This window comes from Telopea speciosissima, chromosome 10 (assembly GCF_018873765.1).
Source record: "Telopea speciosissima isolate NSW1024214 ecotype Mountain lineage chromosome 10, Tspe_v1, whole genome shotgun sequence".
Classification (NCBI taxonomy): Eukaryota; Viridiplantae; Streptophyta; class Magnoliopsida; order Proteales; family Proteaceae; genus Telopea; species Telopea speciosissima.
In genome coordinates this window covers 59,786,308-59,808,538 of record NC_057925.1, presented here as the reverse complement: position 1 = coordinate 59,808,538, position 22,231 = coordinate 59,786,308, and the positions used below count along the sequence as shown (strand labels likewise).

Below are 22,231 nucleotides of genomic sequence, written 5' to 3'. Positions count from 1 at the left end.
TGCTTCACTGTCTGCATTGCACAAATCACATCTTGAGACCATTGGAACCGCTTTTCGAGCCACCCTGTCATCAGAGAGGAGCACCCCATGCATTAGGCGCCATCCAAACAAGGAGCTATGGGGGTGCAAGTGTCGCTGCCAGATTTCCCAACTCCACTCAAGCGAGATAGCCTTCACTCTTAATTCTTCCCATGTTGTTCAGACTGAGAAAGAGCCTAAAGATGAGTGCGCCCAGGCCCTCCTATCTTCCCTGGCCGTTGCTGTAATTCCCAATTCTAGAATCATTGTAAGGACACCTTGTAGCGCAGCAGCTGAAGCATGTGGGAAACGCCATGTGTCATTGTCAAGGAAATCTGAGACTTTTGCTATAAGATTACATGGAATCTCATTCGGCTTCAGAAGCTCTTGTACACTGTGCTCCCCTATCCACGTGTCATACCAAAACCTTATTGATTTTCCATCACCCATAACCCATCGTTCCGCTTCTTGAACAAAACTCCACACCCTTCTAAGACCTGGTAGCACTGAAGATGCTCCCACCGATCTCCTTAGGCTTCCATCCTTTTTCATGAATCTGCCTCTCAAGAATATTGCGAATTTTGTGCTTGATGTTTTGATCGACCATGCAAGCTTTGCAAGTAGCGCCATGTTTAGCTCTCTCAGCCGCCGAATTCCAAGCCCCCCCTCTTTCTTCTGCTTGCAAAGACGTTCCCAACGGACCGTGATAGATTTAGATGAATTTGCTTCCCCCGTCCATATGAAATTGCGGATCCAACGTTCCATAGTAGCAATTGCCCATGCTGGCCATAGGTAGATTGAAAAGTTGTGTATTAGAATACTACGCATCACTGATCTAACAAGCTGAACTCGGCCCGCCATGGACAACAGTCGTCCTTTCCAAGTCGATAACCTTTTTTTGAAGCTGTCAATCATAGGCATGAACATCTTCCTTTTCCTCCTTCCTTGTATCAGTTCCACTCCCAAGTACCTTGTAGGCAGCGTGCACACTGGGATCTATAGAATCGATGCAAGCCGGAGCTTCCGAATCAATGAGATGCGCCCTAGGAAAACTTTGCTCTTGGTAAGATTCACCACTTGACCAAAGTAAGCTCCATAGTCTTCTAAAAATTTTTTAATCTGCTTCACGCTCCGCACATCCGCTTTCATGAAAATTAAAAGGTCGTCAGCGTATAAAAGGTGGGAGGGGGTAGATACCTGACGGTGCCCTGGCAGCGCCTCTATCATTCCCCTATTGCACAGATCGGATATGCCTCTACACAAGACTTCTTCAGCCAAGATAAATAAGAGGGGGGAGAGGGGGTCACCCTGCCTGAGTCCCCTTTCAACACCAAAAAAACCTATTGGTCCTCCATTTATTAATATTGAGATTCTTGTAGAGAGCAGAATCTGCTGGACCTATGAAATCCATAACTGAGAGAATCCAAATGCACCAAGGACATCATTTAAGAAATCCCATTCAAGCGTGTCGAAAGCCTTCTGGATGTCGAGCTTCATTCCCAAACCACCACCCCTACATTTCCGCATCATGGTATTGGTTAACTCCAAAGCCACACCAATACTTTCAAAAATAACCTTCCCTTGCTGGAATGCTCCTTGCTCAGGGGAGATTAACTTGTGCAAGATCAAGGATAGCCGTGTTGCCATGATTTTTGGAATCAGCTTAAAAAAGAAATTACCCAAGCATATTGGCCGAAATTGCCCCAATTTATTAGCATTGTCTACCTTTGGGACCAGGCTTAGAAAATTACAATTTATCCCCTTTGTCACCACTCCCTCTTTGAAGAAATTTTGTATCCCCCGGCAGACATCATGTCCTACCACATCCCAACATGATCTGATGAATGCTCCTGGAAATCCAACTGGCCCTGGTGCACTGGAGGGATCTAAGTAAAAAACAACCGCTTTTATCTCCTCTTGTGAAGGGATCTTAGCAAGCATATCATTATCTGCATGTGTGACTATAGACGGGATTACTGCAAGCAAATTCGCAACCTTGGTGGACCCCTCTATCTTGAAGAAATTTTCAAAATTTGAGGCCATATGAACACCAATGGCACTAGCGTCCGTTAGGACCTCCCCGTCGCCCTTTTTTAGTTTCCTGATTGAATTCCTTGCTGCTTTGATCCTGGCAATCATGTGAAAATATTTTGTGCACCTGTCACCCTGTTTTATCCACTTGTCCCTGGCCTTTTCACTCCAAAGCTTCTCTTGAAGCAACGTTGCCTGGTCAAAATTCTTTTTAGCCTGCAGCTCACTTTCTAGTAGATCACCAGAGAACCCTTCCGCTTCTATAAGTGCCTGCACAGCCTCAAGACTAGCCCTTGCATGAGCAATTTCTTGATCAATATGTGGCAATACTGCTCTTGCCCACTCCCGCAGTGGGCCTTTAAGTCGTTTCAGCTTTGTTGCAACAACATAAAGTGGTGAGCCCCGAACCAGCACCGACCATGAGCCTTTCACAAAATCATGAAAATCAGCATGCTCAACCCAAAACCGCTGCATCCTAAAAGGTACGTTAGAGGGCCGAGCAACCTTATCACAAGAAATCACCAGGGGTGAGTGGTCAGAAGGACCCCTAACCAGCACCCGCTGCACACTTCCCTCGTACTTTTGCCACCAGGCATCGTTGCAGAAGCTGCGATCTAACATTGCCATCACATTACCCACTCGTCGATTGTTCGACCAAGTGAACCTGTTACCAGATGAGGGAATCGGCAGGAGGGAAGCAGATTCCACCATCGCGGCAAATTCCTCAGCTAATCCCAAGTTAAACCTGCCCGGACCCCTTTTCTCTTAGGCATATAAGCAAGCATTAAAATCTCCTATAACTGACCATGGACAAATAACTCCTGCCAGGGATGCCAAATCATGCCAGAGCTGTCGTCGAAGCACACGAAAACAGCTAGCATGTATGACGGAAATGATGCTTCTAACTCCCTGCTCCTCCACCTGCATGGTTAAGTGCTGATCAGACTCTAAGATTACGACAGGCCGAGGCAAACCAAATCTCCACAGGAACCAAATATTTGGAACTCCAACTTCACGGTGGTTGCATGGTACTTCTGCGTGCATTCCCAACCTGGCAAAAAACTGTAATGGGCAATTACTGACCCGCACCTTTGGCTCCACCAGACACAAAAAATCTGGTCTTTCGTCCTTCATGAGAGACCTTAAGTGAGCGCGTGCTCTTTGGTTCCCCACCCCTCTAACGTTCCAGTAAATGCACTTCATTGATGGAGGATTTCTGTAGAATCCTGGCACCGTCCTTCAACACCCTCCCTTTGCGCAGCTAATATCTCTCTGTCAACCTGGCCTACCTCCAATACACTCTGTCCACGGCGACGCGAACCCGGAATTATGTTTGCATGCTGGATGTGCTTCTTCATTATCACCATTAGTGCTATTTATCTACGACTAAGGACACCTCACTAAGTCCCCCCTTCCTTCACATGTGATCATGGGCTCAACTATCAACTAAAAGGAAACTGTTCATACAACTTCAACTTCCATACTTTGGCTGGACTTCCCCATGCCTCAAGCATTATTGCATATATCACATTGGTTGTCTTTTATTTTTCTCCCTATGAGGATAAAAGCATTGGTCCTTTATCCTTTTATTTGATTGGCACCTACATCTCTGTGTCTCTCTCCAGTCTGCAGTGAATGTGTGTAGGGGGCTTGGAAGCCGTGAACCACTTTTTCTCAAGTCTTGAGAGTATCTTGGGGGTTTATATAAATGGAAAATTATCTCCTTCAGTTCCATGTCCGATCCAGTTCCCTAATGCCTCTAATAAGATCCCATCCAAACAGAGTGTTCAGACAAAGTTAGGGTGATCATTGTGTCCCTTTTCTTAAAGGCAATGCGGAACTGGCCAGACAAGAAACTGAGGGGATAATTAAGATCGAGATATATATCAATTTCGGGCAGCGTGCAATAGAGGATTAGAATCCGTTATACATACTAGCTTTCGGTAACACAATGAAATGGGTTCAAAAGACCAATAATTGGGAGAATGTTCTCTTTGCCGTAGCACAGGCTGCACCCAGGCATATGAGCAGCCTGTGCAGGGGGCAGGGTGGTCATTACGCCCACCCCCATGTGCCTGCCTTGGGGCAAAGAGAAAAACGCCTCACCCCCCCCCCCCCCCCCAAAACAAAAATATAAGGAAACCAATCGCTTGTGAAGCTAGCGACTGTCCAACTGTCCAAGGGATAGTAAATAAATACTTATTAACGTCTTAACCCAACATCTGCGGAACAGTTAACAACGTTTTTCTGTAGGAAAACAGTAGTTTATTCCAAAATATAAACGTGAATCACACGTACATAAAAAAAAACACACGCATAAGTAGTTTCCACAGATTGCGAAGTTTGTTACTGTTCCATCCGTGAGTTCTAAATAAAGCTGCTTTTTCTATTAAAAAAAAAAAATAGTTTCCTTATTGGTGTGAGATCAACTCTGATAAGGACCTTTTTCGATAAATTTCCCTCGTGGTTGTAATTAGAAGTTATATTAAATATGGATTAGGAGGTTTTTAAATCACGGTTTGTATGTTACACAGTACATAGTTAATGTGATTATGCAGATTCTTTCCATACTGCATCAGTCATTTTTTACTAATCCAAAAGTCATCTACCTTACTTTTGTTGGAACCTCTCTCTCTCTCTCTCTCTCTCTCTCTCTCTCTGTCTGCAGTGTGTGTGCGTAGGTGGCGTTGGGAAGTCATGGATCACATTTCCTCAAGACTTTGAGAGAATCTCAGATAGTCATAGTGTTTGTGTGTTGGGGGGGGGGTATATATACTTGCTTTGAGTCCCGATATGAGATACGGGTTTAGAAGAAGATCAACAAAGATCTAACTAACCAAACCAATCTCTTGTGAACCCACTGTCCAAGTTTCACCATGAGTTCTGACAAGCTTCTTACTTCTATGGGAAGGTGGTTCTCTCTCTCTCTCTCTCTCTCCTTATATTGTCTTTCATTTCTATGCTTTTAAAGAATGGCAATAGGGTTTCCCTCCGATGTTGTTATAACAGAAATGAGGCTGGTTTTTCCGAGTTCAGTTCCTCTGCACGTACATGTGAGAGGCAGTCACATGTCTCTTTTGTTTTCATAAATACTCCTCCTGCCCGCCCTTGTAAATGATAAAAATGGGACATGTGATTACCTCTCGATCACATGTACGTATGCAGATGATTCATTCTCGGGCTTTCCTAGGTACTAGGATCAACTAATTAAGAAACTTTAATTTCTTTGTCGGAAATTGAAACACCTTAGTTTGTGTATATTTTTTTCTTTTTCATTTCCAATAAATTGATGATGATGATGATGATGATCATAACCATTAATTGATTGACAGACTAGAAGGAAAGGTTGCAGTGATCACAGGTGGTGCTGCGGGCATCGGTAAAGCTACTGCCAAACTATTCAGCCAGCATGGTTGTAGGGTAGTGATTGCCGACATCCAAGATGATTTGGGTCAATCCGTGTGCGAAGAAATTGGGGCAGAGATGTCGTTATTCGTGCATTGCGATGTCACCAAAGAAGATGATGTGAAGAACGCAGTAGACGAGGCTGTTTCAAGATTTGGAAAACTTGACATAATGTTCAACAATGCCGGGACCATTGATCCACCTAAGGTAAGAATTATGGACAACGAAAAATCGGATTTCGAAAGGGTCCTCGACGTCAATGTCACCGGTGTGTTTTTAGGCACCAAACACGCAGCTCGTGTCATGTTACCGGCGAAACAAGGTAGCATCATTAACAATGGGAGTGTGAGTTCAATCGTGGGAGGTATAGCCACTCATGCTTACGTAGCTTCCAAGCATGCAGTAGTAGGTCTCACTAAGAATGCAGCTGCTGAACTGGGTCGGGTTGGGATTAGGGTTAATTGTGTCTCAGCATTCGCGATCGCTTCACCTTTTGTTAAGAATGTGTTGAAGAAGTATGAAGATGATATGATAGAGAAGAGTGTAGAAGGGTTGGCGTGTCTCAAAGGAGTTAACCTGGGCGAACAGGATATTGCTGAAGCTGCACTTTATTTTGGGAGCGATGAGTCAAGATGTGTTAGTGGCCATGATTTTGTTATTGATGGAGGTTTTACCGTTGCAAATACCAGCTTTGGTATCTTCAACAACCAGTGAAAGAAATGTCTTTCTTTCTTTGGTGGTGTATGATCTATTATCTACTGCTTAGGGTTATTAATTACTTATGTATTATTATTCCTTTCTCCAAAAAACAACTATGAATTGCTTCTCTTCTACCCCCAAAAAAAATATATGAATTATTTCTCTGAATTTATACTTGAGATAGAGGTAGAGAAGAGAGAAGGTGATGGTGGGGACATTGAATGTGGGTCCGATCTAATTTTGTTCGGAAGCAATTATTTTTGTCGGATTCAAGAAAAAGAGGAGTTTTGCAGTTTGCAGGGTTACGTGGATAGTCAAATCCGTCAAATTTGAAAATTTTCAAAAGAGGAAGGTATTCATACACTGGAGACTGGAGACTCATCTACTCCATCAAATAAGAGGGCAGGGGATGTTTATGTCATTTTAAATAAGTATTTATATCAATCTGACTACATGTAATACAGGTTGTACGCATATATGGTCAATCATAAACTTTTTTGTCTAAAAAAGGAAAAAGCTGGAAAGTCAAATATTTATCGTTATCAGCATCGATTAGCTCTTTTACCCGTAATTGAAAAACTGGATTTTGATTGGGGTGAGTCATCCGAGTCAAGTCAAATTTTGAAAAGCCTGGTCAAGAGTCGGGTAGACAAGGTCAGGGTAAAAAAATGAAGAGACTGGGTCATAAATGGTCCGAGTCAAATAAAACTCGGTATTTTTACTAGAGTCATGACAAAATCGACGAATTTAATCGTTTAAAAAAAAATCATAAAACCAATTCACTTAGAAACGGAGTTTTTTTTTTTTTTTTTTTTTTGGACAAGAGACTAAACTTATATTAAAGAAAATCAGCAGAGGAGGATCTCCCGCTGAGAAAAGTCGTATTTACAAGAAAAGGAGGTGGATTAGGCCACCAGATTCTAGATAAAACAAATTTAGAAGCTCTTATTGCAAGGAAGTGAGCTTCCTTATTCAAAGATCTAGGGATAAAACGAAACTCAACGTTGATAAAACTGAAGGAAATAGATAAAATATCCTCCACAATGGAGAGTGCAGTCCAATCAAGGGAGGATGGGATCCCATTAAGAGAGCTGACAAGGGCCTGGCAATCTGAGAATAAGACCAGGTTTGAAAAACCCAGGCTGCTAGCTAGCAGTAATGCATCACGAACACTTTCTGCCTCCATAGATGCTGCTGAGATACTCGAACCAGCCTTGCATTTAGCCGCAATGAAACGCTTAACTCCATCGAACAGAATTACCCCCTTCCACCTTTCATTGACTTGTTGTTCCATGCCCCATCAGTGAAAGCCAGTATAAAAGTTGGAGAAGAAACAGGCAGGCTGAAATCAAAAGACAAGCAGTATGAAGAATGATTATTATCAGGCAAATGAGGATTAAGGAATTGGCTTATACCCAGTCTACCTTCTTCCACAGTATGATTAAAAGCTTTGATGGTGGCAGTAAGGTTCGGATTTTCAAAGTTAAATACTACCTTATTTCGGGTTTTCCAGATTTGTCAAAGAAGAGATGACCATTGGATATAACAGTTGCGTTGGTTTGGAACATCCCTATACTTATCAAACAAGAACCAAATCCAATCTTTAAAATCATTACCTTGAAAGGAAGATGTGTCCAAACAGAAAGGGAAAGCCAACCAATATGAAGAGGCAAAAGAACACCGAAACAAAGCATGCACAATGGATTCCTCATCCAACTGACAAATGGGGCATTTAGCATTATGGGTGATGTATCTAATAAAAAGTAACTGATTTACAGCTAAAGCATTAACACAACATCTCCATAAAAAGAGTTTCAGTTTTGGCGAAATGTCTAATTTCCAAAGCTGTTTCCAAAACAAAGAGTTCGATGCAGAAGCACAATCAAATCTATTTCTAACAATGTTAGAATTCAAAGCTAAGTAATATGCATGCAGACTTTACTGAAAACTTACCACTTTATAGAAACGGAGTTAACTAAATAGTAAAAATCCATAATCTAAAACAATAACAAAGCCTCAACTCCTTGACTCCCTTTTCTTTTTCAATGGTATAAACTCAAAATGCATTGATATGTGATCACTTGATTTTTATTTTTATTTTTTTTCATTATTTTCTATATTTTAATGATTTTTTACTAATTTATACATATTTAATGCATTATAAAATTAAAAAAACGCGACTCCTCTTGACAAGGTTTGACAAGGCTGAGTAACCAGGTTTTTCTAGAAGACAAGTCGAGTCAGAAAATCTGGTTTTCCAACAATGCTTTTACCAACAAAATATAAACATCAATTAGCATATCCTAACTAAATAAACTCGGCCACATGGATCTTTGTAAAGATAAATTAATAATAAAAGACAGTTTTCCACCACTCATAGAAGACGGTTTACCCATCATCTTAGCATTCACAAACCACAATTGGGTTTTATTATTTTCCCAAAAACACCCTCATGATGCCATCATGTCCATCCCACATCTTTTCTGCAAATAGGAGACCACATCTTTATGATTCTGAATCAAGAATCACCTTCTCAAAATCTTCCAAGAGTGCATTATGTAGCATTGATGATCGAATCGCCATGGCTTCACCAATTGTTTAATCATGTTCAATATTAAAATATAGAGGAAGTGTTCTCTGTCTGAAACGTGGCTCCTGTGCACACAGGGGAATCAAGTGAGACATCATTTGCACATTCAATGGGGACTACCCCACCCTTTAATGGTAGGCCCACTCCGGATCAGGTAGCCCCTCCCAAGTAGTCAACCGCAAAGGACAGGTCAATGAAAGTACCAATGATACGATTGGAAGAACTCACCCTTATAAACCGGTCTACAAGGGGAAGGAACGTAATATAATATATGTCCACACCTTAGTTAGTAAAGTCGCGTATCATACGCGTATTATATGCGTTCCCATATTTTTAAACGTATAATACTCCGTCCCGTATTTTCCCGTATTTTTATAAAAAACGCGTTTTTTAAGCAAGCACGTATTATACTCGAATAATACACGTATTATATGCGTTTTTTATAAAAAAATTATCCAAAAGATTAGAATTTAGGAAACGATTTCACTTTCCCTTTCGTCCCTTTCGATTTGCGTTGAACATCCAATCTGCAGGCAAAAGTAGCCGCCCTCCATCTCCAATCATCCTCGCCATCTCCGTTCAACAAAGCGGCACTTAAGTCTTGTACTCTCCTCTTGTTTCTCTGGTCTTTCAACTTGCTCATGTCATTTTCGGACAATCTACATTCATTTCTTGTAGATTATTGATATTTTGGTATGTTAAATGATAATCTTAGAGATGTTATATAGCATATTATATTATTGTGTTTATTTTAGTTAATAAAATCATGATATTATTTTGTTTATTAGGTGGTGAATGCATGTTATATAATGAATATATGTCCGTTTTTAAAGTATTATTGCCGTCTATGCAGTATTATATCCGTATTAAGCGCGTGCCGTATTATTACCGTATGCATTTTATGAAGCGGATTTTTGAAAAGTATTATTACCGTCTAATCCGTTTAACTGCCGTGCGTATCCGTTCCCGTTCAATTGCCGTCCCGAACTTACTAACTAAGGTCCACACCCAAGTTCTTACGGGACCAATGTGAGACTGTTGTACATAACAGTCACTCACTCTTTCTCAGTTATTCTGACCTGTGAACCCATGCATGTAGACCCATAACAATTACACCAACCCCATTTCGATTTGGATCCCAATTTCAATCTTTAAAACCCTGATTTTTACAATCCAGTATTCCAATCCAGTCAGACGATGACAAATGGATTGTAGCCAAAAATACAAAGTTTCTTATAACATGCAGCAACAGTTACATTCGAACCTTTACTTAAAAGATAATTGTAAAATGCGATAATAAATAAAAACAGAGCTAGCAGCTGTTTGCACCGAAACATGTCTATCAACTAATATCCGTAATGTACGTTTGATCCGGACTCCGGGCTCGTCGACGGCTTTTACTTACAAGCGGCGAGAGGTGAACCACAGAGACACTTGTTATGGTAGAAGGAGTAGGAATCCAAGTTCTGAACAATTGAAGGCAAAACAGAACTTCAAATTTTGTCTCTGTCGTGGACAATTGAAGGCAAAACCTTAAGGCACACTATTGCCCAAAGTATATAACTGCATATTAATGTTCATTAAACCATTTGATTGGATTTTGATGGACACCTATCCAACAGTGACTTACCTATTGAATCCATTTACTGGTTTTCTGGTCTTCCTTCTTGTGAAGCCGTTCATTGTCGATCCATTTTTATCAAGTGATTCTGATTTCCGTTCAACAATGTCTCCTCCAATTTGGATTACTCCCTATTCATAGTAGATATATATAAAACAAAAATATATGAATTGATGATGTAGTTTGAATTAGTTATATATATATTATGAGTTGTATTATATTTCTTTTGTTTAACATTTCTCCACCGTTGCATCATTACATATTAATTCAGCCTCGTGGCCGCTATGGATCGGAAGAATCGAGAACGCTTTAATTCATCATGGACTTGATCAATCGAACAAGCACAACACAATTGTAGGAGGAAAACTCTCTTGAGCTCCAGAGACTAAGGTCTCAAATTTCATTCCAATAATCACTACCTTCATTGTTCCAACTGCAGGTAAAACTATGGTCCAGGGATCAAACCATGGTTCCCTAGGAAAACCAATTATAAACCAATTAGGGTATTCCACGCCTTGGGTTATCCCATGGTGTCCCATGGGTGCCCCATTTTAATTTTAGGGTTTCCCATGGTCGCCCATGGGAACCCTGGTGCATCCCTAATAAGGTTTCTCCTTCCCTCATGTGTCCCACGCAATTATAGAACACATTAGGGACAGAGAAAATACATCTCTAGTCATCACATGGCAAGAGGGATCCATCCCATACTCAAATGCGCAGCGGAAATAAATCGTTTCGAGTTCTTTTGCATCCCATAAATATTAAATAATTAAAACAAAATGAATTAATCAAGAACTGCTAACCTGGTGAGCCTCAAGTGTTGCTCCTCCAATAGACAGTGGTTCTTCCTCCAAGAAGCACTCCAAGCAGACTCTACTGAACCTTCAATGGTGCTACCAAGGTTCTCCAAGCTAATCCGAATATTTCTCCAACTAGATCTGGGTTTCTAAAACCCTAGCTCTCAAAACTAGAGAGCAAGAAGAAGAAATCACAAGAGGGAGAAAAGGAGAGCCAAAACGTGGGAGGGGGTGGCTATGAAAAACGTGGAAGCCTGCCTCCCTCATGCGTTTTGGGTTCTATTTATAGATGGGTTTCCAAAACCCAGATGGGAAGAATCCCTATGAGAGTCTGACACTCTCTCTCCTAATTTACTCTATCTCTTTATCTTAGATAGGCTCTATCTGTTTATCCCAGATAGGCATTATCTATTTATCTCAGAGTCCTTTGCTTGGTGAAGAAGCAGAATCTAATAGGAAAAGTATTAATTAATTACTTTATTTAATATCTATGAATAATTACAATTAGCAACATATCCATTAATTAAATAAAGAACCAATTAAAATAGCAAATTCCAAAGAACTCTCTAGATGATAACAATTTATCATATACAATCCCCCCCCACTAATCAACACCATCATTATGGAATCTAGGGCATGTACACATGTACTGCCAAACCCCAATCCATAGTACATGTCCATATACGAGCGTCTGTGCATCTGATCGGATCCCGCAAAACTCGATAAAACACTTTGTTCAAATAATTATAAATAATCTATCATTTTATGTAAAATAGATTTTTGCAAAATCATTTCCAAAATGGCACTGGATCCAGATTCCGATCCGACCATACACAGACAGTCTCAATCTTGGTGTTCCCCAATCGGGCAGTGGTGACCATGTTGGATAACTCCTTCACTCACAAAGTGTTCACGCATTCCCAGAACACCGGTTTTGACTCGCTTGAGTCTCAGTCATTGATGAATCAAAGAATGCGATTACACTTTGCAATGACAGGGTTCCGTCAGGCACAGGGTGTCGGTGACACATGTCTATCCCTTCCTATATCTGGCAGTAATACATAAGGGAATCGACAAAGTAGATTCTTCGCCAATGCACACATCAAACATGTGAGCACTCGCATTCGTACCCTGACATCACATGTCTAGGCATACCTAATGCAACGACCATATGATAAGGGTGTCCAGCCCAAACCCTAATCGTGACTACCATTTTAAGTAAAACTTACGGACATATAATGCTTACAAAGTTTATATCGCATGTGACAATATTAAACTAAAGTGTATAAATGTTCAATACAAAGGTGAACCGGGTTTAATCGGATCGAACCGGGTTTGATGGATACACACTTGTCCAACACCAACAAGCTACATTAAATAGAAAAGAAAACTCTAAATCTTTAACCCTATTGCTATTGATCATACAGCTGAGATTTTGTAAAGATAATAAGTCTAATCAAGGTAACCCTTAACTGATGGGATCCTTGACACAATATTACTATTAAAATAAAGAGGAAACTATCTTAAGATTTTATTAACTATAATAAAAGCAACCTAAATAAAAGCAATTAGATGCAATCACAAGGACTGCCAAAATCAAGGCCAATATATTGTCCATTTGTGGCTACCATGTGTGGTTTCAATTGCCACTAACCTTTCCTTAATGGAGCAAGGAATAAAACATGTGCAAACCTCATTTGATAAGCTTTTCAACTTGAGTGGTGTCCCTTTGGGCTTTCCATATTAAGAACCAATCAAGGGGAGCTTCAAATCGGGGAAGGCTTTACTGATTTCTTTTCTTCTTTGGGAATGTGAATCTCCTCCAATTGACTTCCTTATTTGCAAAAGATAGGATCACCTTTATTTAAATTAAATCCTCCCAAATTGTGGTGCTACCAAAATGGGAGAGATTCTTGATTGATTGTCAATCAATGAAGAATGATAGGCTATCCTAGCCGATCTCCTTATGACCTTGGTATGCTCGACATGACTGGTAACCTGGGTTTCATATTGCAGGCTGCATCACATATTTTCTAAATGTTTTTTTTAGACTTCCATCCATATGAGCTTGTCACCTATACTTTATGCCTGGAATGATCACTTCACTGCAACTAGAGAAGCCAAGGACAAGGGGGAAAAAAACATGTCCTATTCCAGGCCCATGGTGCAAGCTCTTCAAGGCTTGAAGTAAAAGAATAAGAAAAAGAAGAAGAAGACGACGACGACATATTTCTGTCTCAAGGAATTCCCCGTGCATTCATTCACCAAAAGCAACTTTATCCACCCATACATGGTTATAGCAACAGAAAAATAAAAGAAGGAAGAAACTTAGCAAATTTGGCCTTCTATCCATAAGATAACCAAATATTATTCATCACTATAAAGCATTCCAAACAAAGAGAGTTTAAACAAATTATATGGAAATTTCAAAGTCTAATAGCAGTGTTGCTAGGCGTCCTTACTTGAGCCAATATGATCAGCTTAGGGAATTTTTGAGCCAGTCTTCTAGATCGACCATCTAAGCTGCTTCGGGTGCGCCTGTTTGTGATCTAGCTATTCCTCGTCCACAAACTCAAACCGATTGTGTTTGCATCAAATGATTGGACTATCACAACCACTCCTCCTCCTCTTCATAAATCTATAGTAATATCGAAAGATTTTTTATTTTTTATTTTTTTTTATTTTTTTTTTTATTTTTTTGTAGTTTATAGAGAAATGGATGTATACATAATAAACCAGGGAAGAACATAGATATCCAACTGGTATCGTGTATCCTCATTCGCAGTACGTTCACGTAATACAATTTTTATTCTTTATTATATACGTTAAAATTAGAGTCTTGCTATGAATAAGTTGGCTTTATTAGATTTCACATCAAGCCGTAGATCTTCCCAATCATCATCATCCACTTCGACGAAAAATTGATCCACCATTTCATTTGTGACCAATTCTAACTTTGAAACCTCCCACTACATCCCAAAGAAAAAAAAAGAAGAAGAAGAAATTAGTATCATTTTCACAAGAACATTATTATTTATGTAAAAGATTAAGATTGTTTTTTTTTTTTTTAATTCATCAATAAAAATATAGAATCTTTTTGCACCTTTGGTTGCTTATCTTTATCAAACAATATTGCTCTACAAACCTGCATTTGGAGAAAATATTAGATGAATGATAATGTAAAAATTCAAGCAATATTCATTGTTTATCCATATATATAGAGTGACCTCATAAAAGTCATTGTTCACTGTTTTGCGCAAAGCATGAGAAGCCATTCTAAACTCACGAATTAGGCATTGATCCAAACTTTGCTCTCGTCCTTTCCTGATCTGTTATATATTCAACATATTTAAGTTAAACGTAAACAATGAAGAATATTCTTATATTCCTAATTAATGACATTATAAATTATATATATGATATCAATATGAAATGAAAAGTAATTACCGATCTAAGAAATATTTTAAGACTAGTTGGAGATGCTGCTTTCATAGAATTGATTGCTGCCACAATCCAACTATCTGCTCCATTCTTAGCCTCATTTTCCTATACCAAACAAGAATTTTTTTCTTCTGATGTCAACAAATCTTATTCATACATAGTAACAACTAATTGGGAAAAGAAACTAAAAGTGGGAAAAAAATTCATAAATTAAAACATTAAAGGAAATGAGAAATTAAATAATGAACAAAATGGTCCTCTATATCTATAAAGTTTTTTTTTTAAAAAAAATCTTACCAATGCTGATAGTATTTCTTCAACTGTTTTTCTTGAGAAACATTTGTTGATGATATGCATGCTGCATCATCAGAACAAACTTCTATCACAATAAATCATTGATACTGAGAACATAGGCATTGTACATGACTCCTTAAAATATTTTGGTTATCATTACCTTTTAAAAGCACAAGTAGATTTAATAGATGGTTCGTCAATGAACTTATTGATGACTTTAGACACGACAATTGGATCTCTAGAATTAACTCCATCCAATTCTTTTTCCAATGAAGGTAAATCCTGTCATTAAGAATAAAACCCAAAATTTATAAATCATGAACATAAAGTGTGCTTTTATTTTTCTGCTAAAAGATCCTTGAATTAATTAAAAGAGAACAAACAGAAAACACAGAACACAACCGAAAATCCACAAACTAGCCAACACCCAATACAACACACCCAAGGGCTACCGAAATCTATATTTTGGCAACGCCAAGGCATCATGAGCCAGCTGATCTTTGATAAATCTAGGGAAGACAAGGTTGTAGGTGGAAGCTCCCGATTTCACCGCAAGCTTTGCCAAATAGTCTGCTATTAGATTTGCTTCTCTATAGCAACATAAAGTGTGTTTTAAATAATTCATAAAATTAATTTTGTCACATGCGTTATCAACCTTCCAATGTAGTAGGGACACTCTATTGAGCAGTTTAGAGCGCCCAAAAACTCTCTCTCTCTCTCTCTCTCTATATATATATATATATATATAAATAAGCCCATATGATCTTCAAGTTAGTAAAACTAAAGTTGCTTGGAAGAAGTACATGGCCCTTTCTATCTAAAGATTGGATCATGACATCATTCTGCCACGTGGCAAAAATCATGAAGTAGAAATTTCTTTTTTTTTTTAGTAACTATATATTTAACATTCTTAACAAAACATCAAGATATTAAGAATATAATATAGATACCTTAGAAAGGACAAAATGAGTAGCAAGGCCACATGCAACCATCTCTGCCCCATTTAACCGGGCACCAGTGAGGCCCAAGTACTCTCCTGAATGACATTGGTACATAAACAGTTTAAAACATTCATGATGAGATTGAATAAAAATACTGTGTTTCACAATAACATTTTAGAAGAGATAGGTATTGCTTTTTTTTTTTTATTAATATCTATCTATTAAATCACCAATTTTAACACTAAAATAATAGTAATTCATAAAGACAATTTCTTCTTCACTAGGAAATTGTTCCTTGTTGATTCACCCAAAGAAGTTTTCTTATATGTTCCTAATATTTACCACATGATAGATTAGGTGGGGCTTAAATTTTATCAACAAAAAAGAAAGATTAGAGTATTTACCGAAGAAACCTGGGAGCCTAGACAAAAAGTATGAAGCACCTACATCCAGAAAAAGTTATTATTATTATTTTTGGGTGGATGCATGGATATAATATTACATTAATTTATTTTATATTATTAGTACCATAACTTGGCTACTAAATAGCGATCCAATCATTTTTTAATACGTGAAAATTAATAATAATATATTAGATTTCATTAGAAGTTCCAGACATTACCGCTTTCTCGGTCACAACTCGAAAGTTTCCATTCATGGATAGTCCAGCACCACCTCCCATGACCACTCCATCAATAAGTGAGACCTTCACGAATCCAATTTTTTTAGGATCAAATCCATGTAAGGCTAGTAAAAAAAGGAAAATACTAATAAAGATAATATCTCACCAAAGTTTTATCATGTGTAGCTACAATGTAGTCTAGGATGAGTTGTTTCCGATAAAAACTGGTACCGAAACTCCAATGACCTGATACATTTAGTCAAGTGTTTAAAAGTTTTAGTATGCAAAATATTCTTATAACATAGTAGTTTTTTTAAGTAGTCATGGAGGAATATGCTTCTAATAAGAACTACAGTGGAACTTTACCATAAGTGCAAATGTGAATAATAGCTACACAATCGCCACCAGCAGAAAATGCTTTACCATTTCCCTGCAAAATGTTAAATCATTTGATAATGATCTCTTAGAATTTATTACATGGATAAAACACTAAATTAGTCTCACTCTCACTCTTACATTCTTCTCAATAGTCCAGCCTTATTGAGGTAATCCCACATCGGCTGTAGATATTTCGACTATCAAGTGTAAGAACCACAAGGGGCCATCCCACTTTCACCCAATTGGTTTTAAGATGGAAGCTTAATAAGCCTAGCCTGCTCATCTCAATATTTTAGCAATCTAGGCTGATTGGTCTGGTCTTGTCTTGGCCTAATCTAGGGTCTGTTAAGTCTGGGCTAGCCTGACTTATCTGATGTGTCAACCCTGGAGCCGGTGCATGTTTCCTTAGTGTCAGAGTTGATGCTTGCAAGGAAGCTCGGACTCATGGTGAGTAGGCAGCCTAGGGGCAGATTATGGAAGCAGTTTGGAAGGCGCCGGATCAGGGATGGCTCAAGCCGAATATAGATGGGTGCTCTATAGGGAACCCAGGACAATCAGGAGCTGGGGGTATTTTCAGAGACCATGATGGGAGGGTCAAGTACTGCTTTGCGAGTTTTTTGGGGGTGGGAACAAATTTCAGGGTGAAAATGGAGGGTCTCCTCAATGGGCTGCACCATGCCAAGATATTGCAGGTGGATAAATTGTGGATTGAAAGTGATTCGGATGCTTTGGTTAGTTGCGTGGAAAATAACTTGCTTCCCTGGTGTTACCAACAAAGATGGCGGTTCTACAACAGATATCTTGAAAGTATTGATTGGAGGATAAGTCATTGCTTCAGAGAAGTTAATGTGGTAGTAGATATGTTAGCAAAGAAGGTGGCTTCAATTGGAACGTCAGAGGGCTGGGTGGCAGCTCCGAACTATATCGGAGGCGAGTTGAGATGGGAGGCAACCTCAAGGCCTAGATACAGATTTCCTATGTGAGATGGGGGTGGGTTTGTAAGATAATGTGGTGGTTCTTCCCTTCTGAAGGTTAGGCCAGAGGAGGGGTGTGAAGTCCAATGATCTTGGTGTAACTCGCTGTCTGTAACTGTTGTTTATACTCATTTAATACAATCCATTGCTAATCTTTAGCAAAAAAAAAAGTCTAGGCTAGCCTGAACTAACATTGGGTTGTACAATAATTTTACTTCAAAATCTCTACCAAAGAAAAAAATTTACCTTCAATATCACTAGTTTCACTCTGGAATCCTTTTCGTATTCGTTCAACTTCTTTAACATTTGACAGACCTATCAATGAAAAAAAGAGATAAAAAATAAAAATAAAGACAAGAATAAATATGTAGAAGTAGATAGATTTAAAAAAAAAATAAATAAATGTATTATGATTTATGATTATGAAAATGATGATTCAATAGCTTCTTTGCATACCATGTGAAATGTAATAGAATTCAGTTTCGTAGGCCGGTTTAATATCACCTTTCTTACACATGAATTTTCTTCAAACAGAACCTGTGAGAGAAAGAGAGAGGGAAACCAGATTTAGGGCAGTGCAACCTAAGAAATAAAAATTTGGATCCTCTACTGCACACTGTCCGTCCTGCCGCTGTGCTTCCTCACACAGGCAGCGCACAATGACCACCTTACCCACTGCCCGAGCGCCCTACCACAGACCAGGATTAGCTAGGCCAAGGCCATTCTAAGTGGTTCAGGCTTGTCTGGGCTTTCCAAATTCAGGCTAGCTAGCTGGCTGAGGCGCTTAGCTTGTATAGGATAGGTTCTCCACTCAACTAGAGAGAGAGAGAAAGAGAGAGAGAGAGAGACCTGATTAGGTTCTTCGTTGAAGAGATGGTTTGGGGCCATGAAAGAAAAACTTGGAGGCTCTCCGTTGCAGAAGAGTAAACACTAAAAGTGGAAAACTTAACAACCGATGCGGTAGAGAATCCACAAACAGACTTGCATATAAATAGATGTATTTGGCACTCACTAGGCCTATAAAGCTTCTATGTCTTGATTCTTTGATGATCCAAGAAAAAAAGGTTCAAAAATATAGAATACAAGAAGTAGAAAAGCAGTAATGTTCGTCAATAAGTACCTACCTTTCTTTTGTCTGGATTCCCATGTGATTTTTAGATTTGCTAGACTGGGTTGGATTATTATGAAAGAAATACTTATTAACGTCTTAACCCAACACCTGCTTAACAGTTAACTACCTTTTGGTTTTTTTATAGGAAAACAGTGGTTTATTCAGTTACGGTTTTTCAATACGGGTCCAATTCGGTTCTCTAATACGGTTTCATTCTCCTAGGTTGTCAATTGTTGCGGCCTTACTAATGTGTTCTCAAGTCATTCTATTTGTATAAATAAAATGCTCACAAAACCTTAAAAGAATAAAAAATATTAATATATATATAAGAATTTCAAGTGACTTCTCCCTAGGATTGTCAATTCCAAACCTGCACCAGTAGAACCAGCCTGTTTCGATCGATGAAAACCCAATACCGACACTACCGAATATAAATGTACCGGGCTTGAGACTGGCCGGATTGATATTCGATCGTTCCCAGTCCGTGGTATGAGACCGACCGCATTGACCGAAACATATTTCGTCATGATATTATATGTTAAAAACAAACAATAGTCTTGACCCATCTCATTTAAATTTAATGCATTAAGGCCAAAAGGGAACAACAATCCATAAATCCCATAATATTGCATCCCTCTGGCCACACCACCACATCTCAATTTGTGTTTTTTTTTGTAGAGTAAATTAGACGGACCTCTCCTGTAACTATGCTTAATTCAAAAAACATCTCTGTTTTTGCAAAAATTTCACAGACCTCCCCTATTGCACAAACTTGGTTACACTCAGCCCCACTTCGTTAGTGAACTATCGTTAAGTGATGATATCATAGAAGAAATAAATTTATAATGATTAAGTTAACCTTACCTGGAAGTTACATTACCCTTTTGCCCTTATGTTTAACTTTACCTCCTCCTTCGGCACGCCCATCGTAAGACTGAAACCCACCAGTGAACTATCGTTAAGTGATGATATCATAGAAGAAATAAATTTATAATGATTAAGTTAACCTTACCTGGAAGTTACATTACCCTTTTGCCCTTATGTTTAACTTTACCTCCTCCTTCTTCTTCGGCACCGCCCATCGTAAGACTGGAAACCCACCTCCACCCTTGCAACCCAGCCCCAACCCCTGTTCTTCATCCCAATCCACCGCCCCCCACCTCCACCCCTGCAATCCAGCCCCACCCCACCTCCTCACAAAACCACATCCCTGGCATGGTGGCACCAGCAGCTGCTGTCATGTTGCAATCGCCATCATTGCAAGCACCAGTCCCCACCCCTGTGAAAATTGCTTCTCCAGAAAGGGGAAAAAAAGAAAGAAAGAAAGAAATGCTAACATGATTTTCGTGTGAATTTTCTATCTTCCCCAGCCTGTATTACTCCCACACCACCACTAATCTCCAAATCAAGAACAGATGCCCTAAGAGTTCTATATCTCTATAAGACCTGGATAAGAAATTCGTTGATGAATTAAGGCCAAGTATGGGAATAAACCATGAAAAATGTAAACTTGGTTCTTCAATTTCTAATCAACTCTGATGTTAATGTCTTCTCAATTTGGAGATTCTCTATAGTTGAACTGTTTAAGAGCTGAATTGCACTTTAAAGGTTAGAGATAGAGAGGGAGAGGTAGAGAAGGGAGTCACATGCTAGAGGACGAGAGAAGTCTCTGAGAAAGAGCTTCGACCCTCTCTCGTTCATGGCGTGTTCACACCCTAAATTGATTTTTTTTTTTCAATCTCTTCTTCCCAAACCCTTCCTATGTTCCATTAAATCACCTTTGGATCTTTGAATCCATCTGGGTTTCAGAGTTGCAGGGGAAAAAGAAGCCCAACCCTTCTCTATTGATTATGCTATGAATCATGGAACCGGAGGTGAATTGGGATGAAAGGGATGAAGAACAGGGGTTGGGGGTGGAGGTGGGGCGATGGATTGCACCATCATCGTACCAATACGGCTGTTCCCTGTCATCAATTTCTTCCCTTTCAACTCTCCTGGCCAACGACTAAGATCTCCACTCTCATTTCACGCATTTTCACTCAAGTGAGAGAAGAGAAAACGTGGAGAGGTGGAGAAGGAAGAGGAAGAAGAAGAAGGAAGGAGAGGACCCATTGCTGTCTTCTCCTTGTTCTCTCTGCCTGTAATCTTCGACATCGACAACTTTAGTTGCGTTTTGGGGAACCTGAGGAGTCGAGACATTTACTTCTGTTGTGCCTTAACGGAATTTGAAGAATGGTTCTGTGAAACCCTTTCCATTCTTGCGGGAGGAACGTAGTTCTCATCTCTTTGATCCTTCTGATTCTTCTTCTTCTTCAGAATCTTGTGCTAATTCTACTAATCCTGGTGTCACTGCGTCTTCTATCCATCCAGAGTTAGCAAAGTTGTACGGCATTTGGGTGCTTTCTTTCTTCACTTATGAGAGGGTTTTCTGTTTGTGTGTGGAGGAAAGACAAAGGAAATCAAACCGTGAAAATGTATGTGCGTAGGTCAAAGCAAGGAAGAAGAAAGGTTTTAGATGTTTTAAGTGTTTTAGGTGTAAGGGTAGTAGGGTCATTTCAGGACTTTTAAGTGTTTTAGGTATAAGGGTAGTAGGGTCATTTCATTAGCCAACTTAACAGAGTCTAACGTTCTGGGGTCGACTGTAGTGTTTAAAATATCAGGGGTGTCCCTTGAATTGGAATAATTACAGGGGAGATCCATGTAATTTACTATTTTTTTATTTTAAATAATCCCTAACACTCCCCACTACGGCACTACAGCTGTATCTCCATTCTATTGAAAATGACCCTCTCTGAGGTGTCTCTCTCCCTCTCTCTCCTGTCTCCCTCCCCTTCCAACTTCTCAAAGACGAAACCCTAAAAGCTCCCTGATGCAGAATTAAGACGGAATCGACTATGTAGTGTGCAATGAGCCATATTTAACACCATTGTTAGTTATAGCCTCCCCCAGTCCGCCATCACCTTCGTATGCATAGCGTGAGGGCCTTCGTATGCATAGCGTGAGGGCAATATGGTTTCTTTTGAAACCTTGGTTTCTCGTCTCATGTCTTCTACTCTTCCAGCAATTAATGGTGATTTCAAGCCAAGTTCTTGAACTTTTGCATATACTTCCGGTGTCCTCAAAGTGTCCTTACCCTTGTTGATGCTGGCTTGCTTGCTTCCATCCTCTCTCTGATTTTGCAATTCTTTTTGTGCAACTCTTTGTTTTAGCAAGCGAGATGCTCCCCCATAAATTGGCAACGATTTGAAGAGTTTGATTTTGGCTTGCACCGATTATGGCCCAATGACCGACTGACCGATTGCTATTGTG

General features: G+C 39.3%; 1 protein-coding gene across 2 annotated transcripts in view; it reads right to left on the bottom strand.

Moving 5' to 3' along the window:
• The window catches only part of LOC122642106 (3-hydroxyisobutyryl-CoA hydrolase 1-like), a 45,099-nt gene that overhangs the window by 8,146 nt on the left and 14,722 nt on the right, over nt 1–22,231 (bottom strand). The window contains exons 1-3 of one of the 2 annotated variants that reach the window (XM_043835522.1): nt 18,661–18,692; nt 18,268–18,348; nt 18,058–18,126 (exon numbers count right to left, since the gene is read on the bottom strand). The exons of the other annotated variant lie outside the window; for it this stretch is intronic. Of the exons in view, the coding sequence (XP_043691457.1) occupies nt 18,058–18,126; nt 18,268–18,270 (72 nt within the window). The 5' untranslated portion in view covers nt 18,271–18,348; nt 18,661–18,692. Of the gene's footprint in view, nt 1–18,057; nt 18,127–18,267; nt 18,349–18,660; nt 18,693–22,231 lie in introns of those variants that run through there. 2 annotated transcript variants of the gene reach the window in all.